This window comes from Nestor notabilis, unplaced genomic scaffold (genome assembly GCF_000696875.1).
Source record: "Nestor notabilis isolate BGI_N333 unplaced genomic scaffold, ASM69687v1 scaffold26193, whole genome shotgun sequence".
Taxonomy (NCBI): Eukaryota; Metazoa; Chordata; class Aves; order Psittaciformes; family Psittacidae; genus Nestor; species Nestor notabilis.
The window spans coordinates 12,132-13,976 of NW_009923708.1; the positions used below are offsets into that span (position 1 = coordinate 12,132).

The 1,845-nt window shown below is 61.6% G+C and overlaps 1 protein-coding gene across 1 annotated transcript in view; it reads left to right on the forward strand.

Annotated features, from left to right (window-relative positions):
• LOC104403979 (serine/arginine repetitive matrix protein 3-like) overlaps positions 1-1,845 on the forward strand; it is a gene marked incomplete at its 3' end in the record, with an annotated part of 9,759 nt that overhangs the window by 6,912 nt on the left and 1,002 nt on the right. Inside the window, exons 3-6 of the mRNA XM_010012293.1 lie at positions 649-783; positions 890-970; positions 1,357-1,386; positions 1,754-1,822. Coding sequence (XP_010010595.1) covers positions 649-783; positions 890-970; positions 1,357-1,386; positions 1,754-1,822 — 315 coding nt within the window. The remainder of the gene's footprint in view (positions 1-648; positions 784-889; positions 971-1,356; positions 1,387-1,753; positions 1,823-1,845) is intronic.

Genomic DNA, 1,845 nt, shown 5'->3' on the forward strand with positions numbered 1-1,845 from the left:
GCCTGGGTTCAGGCTGCCGGCCCTCTGCCTGCAGCCCTGTAGTCAATGGCAACCTCCTGATGGTTTCCATGGCAGCAGGACAAATTAGTGCTGATGAAGTCCCTCAGGAGGGAGAGGAGACCCCGATGGCTCCAGGGCTGATGTGCTCCCACCCCATCTCACCTGCCCGGGGGGGACATCTCCCATCGCCTGCCAAGCCAGCGGCACACTGGGGTGCTGGCCTTAAAGCCTGGATCATCCCAGGCAGCTCCTGGATAATCACCTGAATCCCATGAGCCTCCTGCAGCTCCTCTTAGCCTAATCCAGCCCTGTCACCTACTGGGGCTGACTCCAGCCTCCTGCCCAGCCCTGGCACTTGGGCAATGCCAAAAAGGGCTCTGAATGATGCTGAGGCCAGATCCTGGTGACCCATATCCCATGGTATCCCTGTGCCAGCCCAGCAGGTATTTCTGCAGCAACAGGAGCCCCAGGAAGACCCCCACCACGGAGCTTTGCTGATAGGGACAGGACCAAGGGATGCTGTGGCGCAGGGGATGTCCCCTCCTCCTGTAGCTGCCCCGGGGCTGCCCCAGGCTTCCCTCCAGCATCTCCGGTGGGAGGTGGGGAACAGGGATCCCTGAGTTAACTCTGTGCTTCCTCCTCCGGCAGCGTGATAGAAAACCACCACGGCGTGGATGGGGAGGAGTACGCGGTGGAGTACCCCGACTCCGGCGAGGGCTGCCTGCTGCAGTGCGACTGCTCGGCCGAGTGCTACCGCGAGGACAGCGGCCACCGCGAGTACAGGTCTGGCCTCACCAAGCAGGGAGCGAGGGGAGGGAGTCCCCGTGGGGGGCACAGAGCCCAGGGGACTGTCCCTTCTCCCCCCAGCCCTGCCTGCTTTGTTCCACAGGCTGAAGAGGCGCTCGAGCAGCTCCACCTCTCCTCCACCCAAGAAGAAGAAGAAGAAGAAATCAGGTCACCGCCGGAGCCGGTGAGTCCCAAGTTGTCCCCATGCTCCGAGGAGGGCAGCTCTCCTCCCACCTCATCCTTTCCCCATGCTCCACGGGGCAAGTGCCCCCGCTTTGAGGGGCAGTGCACCCCAAAAAGTGCACCCTGAAGAGGTGCAATGCACCAGTGATGCAACACGTGTGTCCACACACACACAGTGCTATGGGGTGCACTGCCAGCCCACCCAACTGCATGCACTGGTGGGGCCTTGCCCTGTCCATGCTGGGCACAGCACCGGGCAGGATTTGTCTCCCTGAGGGCTCTGGCTCTGTCTCTGTCTGCCCGCTGGTCCCACCCCTGGTTAGCGCTGGCTGCCTGGGCAGGATGCTGTCCCTAATGTCCCTTTCTTCTCTGCCTTCCCCACGGCAGCAAAAAGAGGAAACCTGGCTCGGAGCGCAGGTGAGTGCCCTGGGCTGGGTGGGCTGCGGGGTCCCCACCAGGCATGGGCTGGCCTTCCCCATCCACTCTTCCCCATCCGAGATCCCAGCGGGAATTGGCTGCTCCGTCTCCTGCTGGAGGCTGCGAAGCCCATGAAGTGGCAATGGGCACAGTGGGATTTGAGTGATCCAGCAGAGCCCTTCTGCCAAAATCCCCTTTCTATCTCCCAAATCCCCCCAGGAAGTAACTCCCTTGTGATGTTCATGCATGTTGTGGGTTGTCCAGGGGAAGCGGGGTGGTGGGGAGCAATGGGATGGGACATCCTTGGGCCACAGGGATGGGGAGTCTCTTGCTCCCCCATCAAGGACACCCACTTCCCCCCCTCCAGCTGCGATAGCTCTTCACCCATCCGCAAGGAAAAGAAAAAGAAGACTGGAAAGAAACACAGACGTGATAGGTAGGATGGACACTATGGCAGGG